The sequence below is a fragment of the Varroa jacobsoni genome, unplaced genomic scaffold, assembly GCF_002532875.2.
Source record: "Varroa jacobsoni isolate VJ856 unplaced genomic scaffold, vjacob_1.0 scaffold_1201, whole genome shotgun sequence".
NCBI classification, from domain to species: domain Eukaryota; kingdom Metazoa; phylum Arthropoda; class Arachnida; order Mesostigmata; family Varroidae; genus Varroa; species Varroa jacobsoni.
This window is the reverse complement of record NW_019214103.1, coordinates 117,158-131,784: the sequence shown is the minus strand read 5'-3', so window position 1 is coordinate 131,784 and position 14,627 is coordinate 117,158. Positions and strand designations below refer to the sequence as shown.

At 42.8% G+C, this 14,627-nt stretch overlaps 1 protein-coding gene across 1 annotated transcript in view; it reads left to right on the top strand.

Moving 5' to 3' along the window:
• The first annotated feature begins 692 nt into the window (after positions 1-692).
• Positions 693-14,627, top strand: part of LOC111267580 (phospholipase A and acyltransferase 3) — a 23,243-nt gene continuing 9,308 nt past the window's right edge. Inside the window, exon 1 of the mRNA XM_022845868.2 lies at positions 693-5,686. Coding sequence (XP_022701603.1) covers positions 5,264-5,686 — 423 coding nt within the window. The 5' untranslated portion in view covers positions 693-5,263. The remainder of the gene's footprint in view (positions 5,687-14,627) is intronic.

Sequence of the window (14,627 nt, the reverse complement as noted above, 5' to 3'; positions counted from 1 at the left end):
TGCGGCAAACATTGCTTTCCCGCATATTTCGCTGATGTGTGCAGTGAGACTTCTGCCATTCGCGGGTAACAGCAGCACTAGATACGGAAACCGATTAACTTAGCTAAGGGGCAACCTGAGGAAACATCAGTATCGCTAGTATAGGTACTTTACTCTTCTAAGCTTTATCGCTTGGCCGGGTTCACGGTCAGTTCCAAATCTGCGACTGCTGGGTAGAGTCGGGCTAGAGTTTGCTGTATTTGTAATCTGTACGCACTTAGTTTTCTGTAAACGAAATAACTTCGACTAACTTCCTCGGCCCTCTTATTTGATCAGAAAAACCTCAGAGCAAGACAACAAAATAAAAAAGGTTTAGGTTGTCCTCCTGAGTAAGGCCAGTTATCTAAGTGAAAGGCGATAGTTTGACCTATATTGATGAATTCCTAACTTATTTCCATACATTGTTCACTAGAAGTGCATTTAGCATAAGCAATATTATGTGTTGGAAATAAGGAAAAAAATAAGTTGAGCCAGAAAATCATGTGTGTGATGAACAAAAGCCGAATGGTTACGTGGTGGACTAGAATGGTAGTAGATCTAACTTAGTTCGCTAGGTAATTTGGCCACGTAAGAAGAACTGACAACCTGTAACTAGTCATATATTAGTGATATTTGGTAAATGGTAAAGTAGGAAAAGTTACTTAAACCTCCATACGATTTCATGTATTCATTTATTTGCCGATAACTTTGACGCCAATCTGAAAGTGTTCCTATCATTGTTGATATACAAAGATTATCGTACATGTTAAAAATTAATATTTTTATCAAAAAAAAAAAGTATTTCATGGTGCGTCAGATATGATAAGCGACTTTGTATTTAGGTGCGCGTCTTTAACTCGATGACTATTATTGATGATTTTCTTATCATGTCTTGGTATGCTTGCTCCATGATAAGGAATACCGCATTTCAAGATTTTTCCTAAGGCATAGTTCGCGTATATCTTTATCGAAGTTCGCCTTTGTCGCCGACTTGATCGAACACATTGCATACCGAAACTTCTTTTAATAGCAACGATCTGTCCCTTACAATGTCCACCATACGAATTGCGCATTAGAGTCACTATAATCATTTGAAACCTTCAAAAATCATTGGGTTTAAGGAGCTTATGGTGCTTTCCCTATCGACGAACGTTTTACTCAGTAAGGACCATTTACAGGAAGGGCGACACTGCTACTGTAACTCAAGCTCAAGTACCACAATCAAAAGCAATTAGACAATGATCTGCATTAAAACTGACTAATATGTATGTGCTATAGCTGGAGACAATTTATTTTCCGGGGATTTTATCTAATACAATGACATTTCGTGAATCTGTCAAAGTTAACATATAGAGAAGAAAAGTACTTTTACTATTTGTAGTTGAACTTAAAGTTTGATTTAACGAAGAATGACGACTGAAGGAGCTCAAAAGCGAAAACGACAGGCAAAAAAATAGGTTAAAGCTAGAAATGGTTTCGTGCGCGTCTGGTGTTGTGTTTAAGTTTAGTCAAGTATTTCGCTAGCAAGGGTTAAAAAGGTATAAGAATAGGAAGGAATCTTCCAGATCACGTAGAGGGGCTCTTTCATAACTCAGAGATAGTGATTTAACCTAATTGCACTAGTCCAACTATGGAGTCACGTAAATTTGGTGAAACGTATCTGCATCCTATTTCCGTGTGAATACCCATCTGCGAGAACTTGACGCACCATGTAAAATCTCACATGCGTTACATTGTAAGCATATTTAGCACCGAACACTGTAGAAGCATATTTCTGTATCATGCACATGTAGAAAAGTATAACCTTTTGCGATCCCGCACGACCCACTATTCCTCATCATCATCACGCTAACAGATGTGCTTAATTCTAGCTCTGTGTAACATCGCGCAAAAAGTGATGAACTTGATTTGACCCACTACCCATTGCTCGGTGTTTTTACTGTATGTATGTATGTATGCATGCATGCATGTATGTATGTGTGCATGTCAGGCTGAAGGAGGACTAGTGCATAGAGCTCATCGAGTTCGTTCACATGGAAACATCATTTCAAGGAAGCTATGCGTCTGAATGCGGTGAGCTCGTCCACTCGGATAATTTAACTAGACGGATAAAATCGCCGGACATTGGCTATGAGAAGCGGTGTTTGAGGCCAACGACGTCTTCGTGTTAGTTCTGATCTGGTTGTGTGATGGCTCGCTCTTTTTTTCGATCCATGGCAGCCGTCCAACTTTGACGCTAAACAATTTTATCGACGTATCAGGCCGATGTTTGGGAGCACCCGTTAATCGAAGCTGTCAGGCCAATGAATTCCACTACCCAGTACCATTTCAAAATAAATACATAGTAAATGAATTCACTGATGACGCTATTGATATTTTACGTCTGCGGCTGTATCTAGCATTCACATACGTAGAAATGACCACAGACGTTCAGTCTACAATATTCGAACATAGCGCTAATTAAAGGCAGTGCTATATAACGTTTGAGATGTATATAAAGTTTAATAGAATATGGGAACTTATTATAATATTGGCACAATTACTTCTGAATCGTAGCCGAAAGTCTAACATAAAATGAGCCCACCTTCTGCGAGAGGCACACATGTATCCACTGTGTAAACGGGAGATACAGTATTCTTATATTAGTTTGTGTGAAAGGTTATCCTCCAAAATGAAGTGTTCGCCGCATCGATGTAATATAGTAGAGATTAAATCGACACGATTAAGGAGTAAGCAGAAATTTCGAATAAGCCTCGAGGTATGCTTGAAAACAAAACTAACCCGCAAATATCTTGGCTAATCCGGTAGATGGTACCTCCCTCCTAAGGAAAACGCGCTCCCAGTGTAGAAGTGTGACAACTGGTCGTTCATAACAAATAGGTTCCAATAGTCAAATACAGGGTAATTTAGCTTTCTTCAAAGCACATACATATTTAGATGCGAACCAGCTTTACACAGGGCTCAAAGTGAGCTATCTTCGAAATGTTATTAAAGCAAAATCTAGCCCGTATAAATATAGATACGTGGTTGAAATTTACCGGCAGCGGTGTCTTAAAGGGTTCAAACTCAAAGCGCCAGTTTCTGCATGGATGTTCAGGCCAAAAATACTCCTCGTTTGAAGAAGATCTTACTTTTTCGTATCCTATTCAGGTAGCATCATTGTTCAACCGAATACACATCATAGTAACTAGTTGGTTTTTTAGGTACGGTAATAATCATCATCAACGAGACTATGTTTTGCTGAATATGCGAACACCTAGATTAAGATATGCTTATGTTTTTTTTATTCAGCTTTATACTTCCAAACTCCCGTTTGCATCAAGTAAACGCCCTATAGCATTTTTGGCCCAACCTAAAGCTCTTAGTACTATGATCATTCTTAAAGCTGTTTGTGTATTTTCATACTTTTTTTTTAGATTTGGTCTGAGCTTGTTTGGCCTTCTGTGCGCGTGTGCATGTTCGCTATTAGGATGAGACCGATCTTTACCATAACGCGCACTGCACTAGTTAGAAAAAACATCCGATGTATCACATCGTACCACTGGCACAGTATCTCTAGTATCTGCTTGTGACTGTAGCAGTAAGCGTGATAGCATGACGTCCATTTGTCGGCTAGATGGTGGACCTATTGTGCACCCCAAAATTTTTGCCAGCAAACCCCCGTTGCCTCGGAACGCATAGATATACTCCAACAAGGACATCGTGACGGTTTCCATGAGTTCGGCGGACATTATATTGCTACTATAGAGCGATTTAGCCATGGTAATCACTACTCCATCCGTGCGTCGTAGACCGCGTGGCGGCCGGCTAAAGGGCGTACGATGAACGTTTGGCGAGAGCTAGATGGTGCTGATGGTTGTCTGTGCTCAGTCCGTTTCACAACAAGTCAACAACAGTGGCCAGTAGCATCAAATTATGTCGTTGCGCTGTTTTCATCGGGAGCGGCAGACAGCGGCTGGCGATATTTGAGAGTGTCGGCTGAGACAGGGAAAGCAGCGATGCTAACAGGCTTCTCTTGGACGCCTTCTGGCACTCCGTATCCGCTGAGAGGATATATCCGTAACAGCGTGTCACAACAGTGACTGGTGCTGCCATCAACAATTCGAGTGCTCTTCTAGCTCGGGGAATCTTCCACTGTGCTCCATGTCACTCACGCTCACCGCTCTGGTTGGCCCACTCCTTGGTCGCCTTTGGAAAATCATTTACCAACGCGCCAACGCTGTAGTAACAGCGTCTAGAAAGTGTAAAAGGTGAACAGAGTGGCATGCTCTAGACGAGTTTGAGGTGTCGCGATTTAGTACCAGTTAACTCTGCCGTTGGGTAGTTGACTGGCTATCTATCAATCTACCTATTGTGAGCGGCCGTCAGCCCCATTCTCGCCTTAGGCAGAACTCTTGCCTAACTCCTCCATGACGACGTATACACAGTATAATTATAATGTATACCTGCGGTGCGTGATACGCTTGTACCGCGGCGCGCCATCGCACTGGTCCCCCTCAGACTAAGCAATGGCAGCAGCAGGGCCCATTAGTTCGTCGAATGGCCACTAGGGTCGCACCTGTCGATGGCAGCTCTCCATCGCAGGCCCCCCTTCCCTAGATGAGCACGAGCGAGTATGGCGGCCAGCCTTTCGGGGAGCTTTTGGGCCCGGAGCTGCTAAGCACTAACGTCAGTAACAACGCAAACGCAGAAGTGAGCAGACGGTCGCCGAAGGCTAAAACGCTACTAGTTTTTCTACACATACACTCATTTGTTTGCTTGTATTGTAGCACATACGAGTAACAGCAAGCCCACAGAAGCAACAATCAAGTGAGTATCGCCGAACGATCTACTGCTCCAGTTAGTACTGCTGGCACTGCAGCATATCACATCTGCGAAGTTTTGCTACAAGTTGCTCACCCATTAGCCAACCCAAAGCGTTAACCAGTTACAAGTGGTTTCCAAACAAAACGAGAAAAAGATATACGCGAAGGGAAAAGTGCCGCCAAAATCACTCAGAAACCTAGGAACGACAATAGCAGTTATCGCCCAAGAGTTTTTTTGCGTGTTTGTATTAGTGTACTGTGTGTCGCAAGTTTTTCTGTGCGACCTGCATAAGCGGCTATATATTGTAAGCACAGGCCTATTTCTGCAAGCATCATCATTATTGGCACCATAGATTAGGTCTGTTTGTGCATGTGTGTATGTGTATTACACCGTCCAGCGAGCGTTTGTGCCAAGTGAGCGTCAATTCGTACGAACGAATATGCCTCAAAGTAATGCAACCACATTTGGTCTGGGGGCGTTCGTTCCCGCGGCCGATCTTGTGCCTGAGCTGAAGGTTGGTGATATAGTCGAAATTGATCGCACGCTGTACGCCCACTGGGCTGTGCATGTCGGCGATGGCCGGGTCGTGCACGTGGCTGGCCCATCCGAGGAGGACATTCCTAGTGAGCCATGGGCTCTCGTGCATCTCTGCCCACTTGCTGAGTTGGCTGGATGCTCGAGGGTTCGCGTTAACAACAAATCGGTAAGGGCCAAGGAGAGAAAGGTTCGCTCGCTAGATGGCACACAGGTTGCGGCCCGTGCACTAGCACAGCGAGGTCATAAGCTCGACTTCAACTTTTTAACGCGTAACGCTGAATTTTATGCCACACAATGGAAATACGGCCAAGGATGGAGTGATCAGGTGCGTAATCACATCAGCACAATCCTTCAGAATGTATTATAGTACACTTTTACAAACAGAATTACGTGGCATGTCTTTGCATGATTAGGTTAGTTTTCAAATCTACCCAACAGTAGATAAGACGCCTCTTACGCAGAAAGGAATATTGTGCAACGAATCCCTTTACCATCTTCGCTAACTCGGAGACGGGCGTAACGACCCTCCAAAGGAGAACAAACATGATTAGGGACTAGGAGAGGGCGAGGGGAAATGCTCCAGGGAGACTGAGGGACTTCTTCCCTGGTGGAGAGCGGTGCGCCCTGGAAGAAGGAGCGCTTGCGCAACATCGTCCTTATTACCGCGCATAGAATGTAACAAGCACTCTTTACTGTAGCAACTGATAACATCAAAGTGTAAACCTACCGCACTAAAGACGATGGCGTAAAGGGCTTTCGAAACAAGGAAATCCCTTTTCGAGCAAGCGCAAAGAGAACAGCTTTTCACTGTACATCAAGTAACTGCGCAAGTATCTAACGGGAAATACATGCGGTCCTGTCATAAATTCGCTTTTCGATATAGCTTAGTCAATTTCAGACATTTTTCTTTATATTCAACATTTGTATTACTTTGAACGTTTCTACATTTAATTGGATGTCAGGTACGCTTCCGGTTAGTTAGGTTCATCCGCGTAGGACTTAACTAAGACTTTAAACTGCTAAAATCCGAGGTCGTAACTAGTTATGCGTTCCTCTACTTTTTTATATCAAGGAAGTTTGTTTTCAGAGAGGCACGATACTTGGCCGAATGCTTGAAGCTGCACTAATCGTCAAACTTTCTATCACAATCTTAAACACGCTCTATTCGAGCCTATTCCACTACATACAATTCATACTCTTCACATACAACTGCAGCCATACGCTGTTTTAACGCTATTTTCAATTGAGATTCGCGTGAATAAATATGGTCAGTGTGGCTGAGCTCTAGACAGCGTAGATACATGTAACAGCATTGAAATCACTGAAAAATGTAGTTGATTATGGAAGTCGAGGGAAATAACATCCGTCAGCCTCATATTACTAAAGGCCCTGGTGTCATTCGATTACTACGGCTGTCTAAGCAGCCATCTTAACAACAGGCTATAACTAGATCTCCTGTCGCCGGTTTACGGGTATATTCAGCTTGTGAATACAAAGCCTGTCTATGCAAATGACAAAGTACTTGCTTGACCGGTATTTCGAGACAATTAACGTCTTATAATAAGAGCTGGTTAGTTAGTAGATTCTTACGTTTGTAGACGACATAATTTATCGCTAGGCATTGCGCACTTGATAAGGCTTCCAGCAATCAATAGCCACTACTTGTCGGATCTGAATATACTCATGTACTGACAACACCATATTTTTCTTATAGCCTCGTAAAACGGTAACGATGGAATGATTTCCATCAGGTATCTACTAGTGAATTTAATTGGCTAATCCGCAACGAACGGAAACTAGCTCACAGTTCTCTGTCTCTAGATTGAAACATTTCTTGTAGTTTATTTAATTTTCGTGTTAATCTCGTTCCTTAGAGTAAAAGATATCAGACGTAAAGGATTTCTCTCTGGCGGTGAGTGGTGCACCACATCGTGTCTATTGGTTCACTACCAGTTGTGATTCCATCGTATCACTTGTACGGCGAGTACGAAGCGATTTCTCAATCATTCTATATAAGTAATTTCGTACGTGCGTATGTTTGTAGAGTCGAGCCGGCTTGTAAAGCCGAACCTAAAATCGTGTTTTGTGCTAGGTGCGTAAGGCTCACTGGGCTAACTGTGCGGGTGTTTCTGCTGTATATGTCCTTTGCCGTTAGTATTATATACATCTGCGACAGCAATACAGAGCTCTTTTACGCGCTGATTTATATGAGCGAGTGGACAGGTATGTGGGATTATTAGTAGCGGATTCCGATGAATTGGCCCATGTGGAGAGTTGTGATGTGTTACGATAGCGCAGCGTCACACCAGGGAAGCTCTTCCGACGTCATATTCGCTTGGACGCCACAGAATTTCCGTTCGCCGTTCGTAACTCACGTGTCTCTTAGACACTCTGCGGGGCTGTACGAATTTTTATATGTCTAGTATATCTCTGTCTGTGTAGCAGTAACAGCGACGCGTGTGGGAAGATGTACTACGATTCGTCTGTTGTGTCGGTCAATTCGCCGCGATCCAACGTTATTTCTTGCTTCGTCCAGAAAACAAATACAGTAACCGTCTGCGGTTCCTGACTATATATATATATATATATATATATATATATATATACACATATATATATATATATATATATATAACCTCTGCACCTAATGGCGCAGGTATATTAATCCTCGGGCTTACCTACAGTTGATGGTTGAAAATTAGCAGTGTTACAACGAGGAACACTGTGTAGGGGCAGCTGTAGCCAAATTTGCGCATGGCTTATCGGTCCAGTGTTTTTGTGTCTCGTACTCCATTTCAATATGTATTATATTAAGTGGATGATTATGAGAAGAGTTCAGCGTGACATTGTCATTATATTACGTTTCATAGAACAGGAAAATCGAGCGCTCCCTTTCACCTTTGGTCGTTTAAAGGGATTCACTGTCACGGGATCAAAAAATGGGACATGGCAGCCAGTGCATCGTAAGGAAGTATATTTACAACGGGTTTATGCCCCGATTCCTAGTCAGGGGCTGGGTGGACGGCTATGGTGTCGCCAAATGCCAATCCTTATCCTTTCTTAATTCGTTTTTCTGTTGCTAAGCACTCCCCCTCTTTTTCTTTTTTCGTTCCTTGAAAGGACGAAGGAGCTGTCAGCCTGTCCATCCATGCATCTTGCTCCCAGACCCCGGTTAGCATTAGTAAGGGGCAAAAGGACTGCCGCAGACCAAGATTACGCAGTTAATATAAACGTGATGCACAGGATGATAATATCCACCGTCCGTGTAGAAATAATGGGGGGACATAGTGTTTGCCCTGTCACGTAAAGCACAAGTTTTAGGTCCTTGTGTAGAACAAACCTGCTTTGTTTAGCTGGCGATGCGAATTAGTGAGAACAAGAAGCATGTTAGATAAATAATCGGACTTACCTGATTGCAAGCATATAAAGTTAGATGCGTTATGGAACCCGATAGTAAGATCAAATGCTATGGATGGTGCAATCACCATCGTATAGTTTTAATGCTTATACGGTTATTTTTGCTGGCCTCGTAATATAATCATTGTTATATGTGAAAAAATTAACCCAAATAGACGATGGCTTGCTTTTCGGTGTCTGTCACTGTTGTGGCCTAATAGTCAAACGCCACGACTGAGTGGGTGTGTGTATATCGAGTGTTTGATGGGAGATCTGGCCGTGATTATGAGTAGAGTAACAACGGCGTAGATCAGCCGTCTTCAAGGTAATTATTATCATTAGAAACTGCGACCAAGGCAGTCTTGGGCTAAAGCGACGCCTCGAGTTTCCGCAGGAACATGCACACATCTGTAGATATTACTTTTGTAAATAAGCATATTTGCTTGCTTACTTTGACCTTATAATGGATAGCTATGGGGCTTTTGCTGCGCGACGAGATAAGTTAAAAGATAAGGTTTTTTTAGTATACAATTAGAGCATCAATCATCAGGTAGACACTGTGTACCCCATGAATATGTGGATAGTTCGATTCTGGGGGAAAGACTTCTCAAATACGCGCTTTCCTTTTCTATCTCCTGCCTAAAATTACCGCTTTGTTATTATTGCCAGTCTAAGGGTTCTGCCATGCATAGAGACGGCTATCGTTCTCGCCTGGTACTTCTTCTGGCGTAGTTCTATTTTTCAGCTACCAAAAGAACAAGGCGTTGCTAACATATCGTCGAAGTGTGTAGCTGCTCACAGGTGTTAGTGAACTAGTAGCGGATCATCGTACGGTACTGCACTGCATCTTTTCCGGAGTCTTCAAGCAGCGCTTCGTTCTCTTGCACAACGTAATTTATATCTCCGTAGTGTCGTACTTGTTGTGAAGAAGATATAGAAGGAGTACCAGTCTTCGCGCTTCGCCGATCATTTTTCGCATTTAGTCGTTCCACGTCTTTTGTGCTGTCAATTTCGCGCCCACCTGACGTACGGTCGTTGGGCATTTAGCCGATGGGTCTTTGTAGCTGCTGTAGCGACGTACGCCAACAGGAAGGCGGAAGACTTCAGACGTAACGTGAGCACCGAATGCCCATGAAACAGTCATTAACTGTAATTACTCTTACAACAATCATCAGCAATGACCGACAACCGCCGCTAGATCAGCGTTCATTCTTACTATGATTATTATTACCATACTGTCTTTATGGTTATTATTATTGCGATGCTAGTGCTGGTAGTTTGATACTGTTCCACATAGACATATGCATATTGAATGCGGCGTTTTGATGTTGATGTTTTACGCCAGGCGTGCAACACGTACATGAATGCTAACACACACAATGACGTGCAATTTATAAACGTATGTGACACGATCGTCATATCAAACGATGATAGTGGAGTGATATCTTGCGGATAGTGGATTAGATCCAGCTAAGGACACAGTTTGTCGTCCTTGCTTAACAAGCGCGAGCCCTCGATTCGTTGTTGATTCCTCTGCATACGGGCATATACAATAGTTCAGCTGACGTCACCTATGCATCACAACAGGGTATAGTTTCAATAAGTTGATTATCGGTGGATACTATATTGGGGCAGCAACCAGACAATACTGTAAAGCTAACGCGACCTGATTCCAATAGAGCTAATGACAAATAATTTCTGATCGCTAATCGTTGCTATTGCCGACCATACTCAGCTTTTAGCGAAAGCAATTCGTGGGCATCACCCACAGTTAGTCTGTGTACTTGTTGCAGGACGCTCATGCAAGCTTGCACGATACTTATGGCGTTCTATATAGTTGGGACAACCCTTCGCAGTCAGTCATAACGTCGGATAACATCCTGTGATGTTGGCTTTGTTTTTGAAATTTTTGGGCGGCAAACTACAAACCGCAGATTGGAGGCAATAGCAGACGCCAACTTTTCTTTCTCAATTGTAAACAGCTCGCTCCGAAATGGGGAACGTGCGTCTCTTCGCTGCCTCGAAAGAGCCTAATTAATGCACGTCATCTGGCGTTTATTTTTATTCTCACCGATGCTAGCAGCCGTGGTCTAGAAATATCATTAGAATAATTCACTGAACCCGTAGCCAAACTCGGTAAACAAACCGCAGCATTTATCTGTTAATGCGATGGGGCAATTTGACGACAGAAATATGCGTGCATGAAATATAAGCCATCCTTTTTAGCAGCTATATGCTCATATGTAGCTGATGCACAAGGCTTTCAAGGCTCGAGAAGTAACTTTTAAAGCACGAGTATTCACATCTATATATATATATATATATATATATATATATATACATATGTGTGTGTCTAGCTTCATAAGTGTGCGTCGAAATCTGACATAAAAATCTATTACATACTTCTTCATCATTTCATGGTCTACATAAGTAGTTTTCCCATTAGAGGTATGAAGGATCACGACTCAAATGTGCAGACAACAGCAGCCTTTTAGTAAGGCCTGTTTTTTTATGTACACAAATTTGGCCAGTTAGTTAATGCTGTTTACGCAGTGACTCACGCTGTGCTTCGTGAAACGGCCCAAGCGATTCGTCGTCGACCATTGATAACGTGAACTGTCGATCAATTCTTGCTCGTTCGTATACCACTAAGCTGTACCCCCGCCATCATTATTTTGTTTTGTACGTGTGTTACTTCCGCCGTTACTTCCGGTCTTCTACAACAGTTATTACTTCGTTTTGCTTTTGCTGTTGCCAGCCGGCATGAACAGTAGATCAGCTTGTGAATTTAGGAATCGGAACGTCAGTAAATTCTTCTTATACATACATATGTAGTATTGTTTTACTCGACCGGCGCGGCCAGGGCAGCTGGCGCCATTTTGTCACTAGTTGAGTACTAAAACAGGAACATGTCGTTGCATAAGCATTTCATAGTGTAAAAGCGATGAATTTGACCAACGGCTAATTATTATTATTAGTTAATCATTTCTTATCGCAGACCAAAACAAGGGGCAACAAGTGTGGCAGCAGAAAAGACGATATGATATTTCGGATCACCAATGGCGCGACATGATGACTCAGCGCTTTCACCGTCGTAACTATTATTCCATTGAAGCAAGTTGATTCCTGTCTGATTAAGTAAAAACGACTTCTCTTTAGATAGATGGAAACCACTCCGTGAGTAATGGCATTAATTGTGGATTTATGACGGGGCTGGTCGTGATACTTTTGTTTGTTATCAAAAAAAAAAACGACGATAGAGCTGCACCAGGTTACCAAATAGATGCACAGAAAAGTTCATTGCTCATACTGCCAACATACTAAGTATTGTGGGAATATTAGAAACCTCATCGCAGAAATCGTAATCACCGTAATAATACCGAATGTATTATAACAGAAAGGATGACACGTGTTGCACCTGCATCAGTCGACCAGTTTTCCGCCTAAAAAATCTAAGAGATACTCACAGACACACAAGCATACTTCTTAAAGAAACCTTCTAATTGCGTTCCTTCTGCTCCGCTCTTGTTGTTGCAGTCGCTCTTGTTGTTGCAGTTCATATATATATATAACCGCGCGCATATTCTCAGGTATATCTCAGGTAGGTCAAATATGCTGCGATGGTGTCACCACACATCCAAAACGAGGAAGGTCTCACTATCGACCGAGGTCGAACTGGCCAAGCGAGCCTTTTTTAAGCCGATTTTTTACCTTTCCAAATTGTTCTCGATCAATTAAGATACTACAGTTAGGCAGATTAAGTATTATTGCGTGACGTTATCGTTATCACGACGTGGTTGGAAAGTGGATAACAAAAAGGGTTGGGCATGTTGTGTGCCGTGTATTCAGCTATTCTAACTAGACAAATGGAATAATATGAGACCGTTATAGAATGCGGATTTGCAGATTTAAATAATTATTCCATCGTACTGATGGTGGCGTACACAAAGCGACCTGATAAAGACACGATCCGACCCAAAAGGACAGCGGAAAACATGCTTCGATTCAATGAAGCTTCAACATTTTACGTAATTATTACTGTCGAAAACTGTTTCATGCAGTACGCAAAGTGAAAACATTATAATTTGCGTGTCTACAATATAGTCCTGCGCAGCCAATATTTGGCCTGCGGTTTAAGAATCTACGTTAACACTGTTTAAATGTCAAAACGTCTAGGTGCTTCTAACACACGAGGAGAACTTATGTAATGCCCCACGCTGTGACTCTAGCCAAGCAAACATAAACGCATCGAACAGCCTTGAAATTATCGAAAGTGAACAAACATCCTCTTTTGTTTCAGCTTAGCAACATATTACTTCACTAGCCGGCGGCTTTCATTATTCCTTGCCATTTCGCTCAGAGCTCTATTCAGATAGCAAGTGACCGAGTAACCTTTAATCTCACATTCTCTTCCATACACTTGAATCTTTTGCCGATTTTATGGGCCATTCTATATACCCCATATAAATACTGACATTTCCAGGTCACTCGGAGGGTAGATAGGCCCGACAACATCATGGGTCGTTAGCTGGCATACGCATACATATGTAAAGCTTTATCGTATAGCTGCTTCGTCAGTGGCTTTGTGTTCAATAGGTCTTCACTCGGAGGAAACCGATGGTCACTAGTGCAGCCACTTCTTTGTTCGCCTTGGCGAAATAGTCGGCAACTCTTTCGCCGTTAGTTGCGTGTGTCAAGAACGGCTAACTCTCACGCTTGAGGTCATGGACGCGGTGTATTAGTGGCGGCAATAGTGCGATCTGGTCCGGGCCGTTCAAGGTCAACAAACAAGGTAGAGTAGGCACTACCGCTGCTGGCACGCTGAACGATCGAAGAAACGACGACTAGCAAGTATTTGCCACTGCTCACCACGCTCGGCTCAAAGATATAGCCGCAGCGGAGGCGGCCGCGGCAGCCGTCATCATCTAGTCTGGGCAGGAAAAAATCGACGAGGTAACTGGCCATAGACCCATTCATGGAACATATTTCCAAGCGCATACTCGCACACCCATAGCAACCGTGCATATCTGTGTGTATGAAAGTCTGAGAAAAATCAGCAGTCCTGCCATGCCATTATAAGTGTCGACAGAACATATAATACTTTGATTAGCTAGAGCATCGTGAGAGCCTTACGAGTGCGTACTGAGACGCCATGGTAGTCTCTAGCCCACCTTGCCGGACACTTGGTCAAATACGCTGAGAGGACTCAAAAAGGAAAGGAGAATTGGCTGATAGAAGCCGATATTTAGATAGTAGGGGCCATAAGATATATGGATTTGTGGTGAGCGCATTTCTCTGGCAGCTATCGACGAAAACTGACTGGCCAGTGTGATGAAACATTTTTCAAAAACTCAGTATAAGTAATAATGTGGACGTATGTATTTCATGGCCAAGCGATCAACGAAGGCAGCGAATATTAATAAGTTCTTGATAACTTCGATTTTAGCGAAAAGTTCGTATCCGTTAAGATTTATATATTTATTAATTAGACATATATGAATAAATATATTTCATTCGAAGAGTAGCAATTAGCGAGAGTCACTTGACCGGACCTCATCATTAAAAAATACCTAAATATCATCGAAGCTCGATTCACGCGTAAGCCATTTCTAACGTCACCTCGAAGTCTCTATTATTTGCCCACAAACCAACATTGTGTATACAATTTCATAAATCTCCGGTGGCATTTCGTACGATCCGCCTAATATGTTATCAGAAACTTATTCGCTACTCATTTTATTATTCGTACTTGAGTGCATTTTCCGCCGTCATCATGGCAGCTATACCCTCAGTCCGGTGTCAGTTACTAAACAGGGGTCATTTCTAGGAACCGATTTCGTACAGCTGGGCGTCAGACTGGCGTACGCACC